This window comes from Pyxicephalus adspersus, chromosome 10, assembly GCF_032062135.1.
Source record: "Pyxicephalus adspersus chromosome 10, UCB_Pads_2.0, whole genome shotgun sequence".
Lineage (NCBI taxonomy): Eukaryota > Metazoa > Chordata > Amphibia > Anura > Pyxicephalidae > Pyxicephalus > Pyxicephalus adspersus.
The window spans coordinates 9,566,322-9,566,843 of NC_092867.1; the positions used below are offsets into that span (position 1 = coordinate 9,566,322).

The 522-nt window shown below is 46.7% G+C and overlaps 1 protein-coding gene across 2 annotated transcripts in view; it reads right to left on the reverse strand.

The window, feature by feature from the left end:
* Nucleotides 1–522, reverse strand: part of MMS19 (MMS19 homolog, cytosolic iron-sulfur assembly component) — a 116,850-nt gene that overhangs the window by 5,536 nt on the left and 110,792 nt on the right. For both annotated transcript variants that reach the window (XM_072424765.1, XM_072424764.1), the window contains exon 25: nucleotides 388–444. In XM_072424765.1, the coding sequence (XP_072280866.1) occupies nucleotides 388–444 (57 nt within the window). The remainder of the gene's footprint in view (nucleotides 1–387; nucleotides 445–522) is intronic.

The following is a 522-nucleotide window of genomic DNA, read 5'->3' on the forward strand; positions in this document are numbered from 1 at the left end:
GCAATTTTTGTCGTTGGAAAGGATCTTTCACGATCCTTTCCAACGACAAAGGACTACACGATGCATGAATGGTGCTGTACATACAGCACTGTTCTTGCTCTATTGGAGAGGGGAGGGGGAGAGCGACGGAGCGGCACCCTGCTGCGAGCTCTCCCCCTTCCCTTGCATTAGGATCGCTCGTCGTTCATCGTTCATGGATCCGCCAGGACGGATCCACGGACGATGAGCGACGCCGACTGTACACACGCCAGATTCTCGCCCAATATGTGGGCCGATGCCGATTATCGGGCGAGAAAAATCTGACGTGTGTACGCAGCTTTACTTTAATAAAAACCAGTTACTTCCTAAACATTATGATCATACAAAACGCAGGTCAGGAATAATTACCTTTTTAGTTAGCTGCCCGTTCAATGGATGGTACCGAAGAATCAAAGCTTTGGTCACCTGGAAAAGTCAAAACATCCAACCTCAGTTGCAGTATTTAATTTTATAAAAATGACATGCAATACTGACATCTATGTC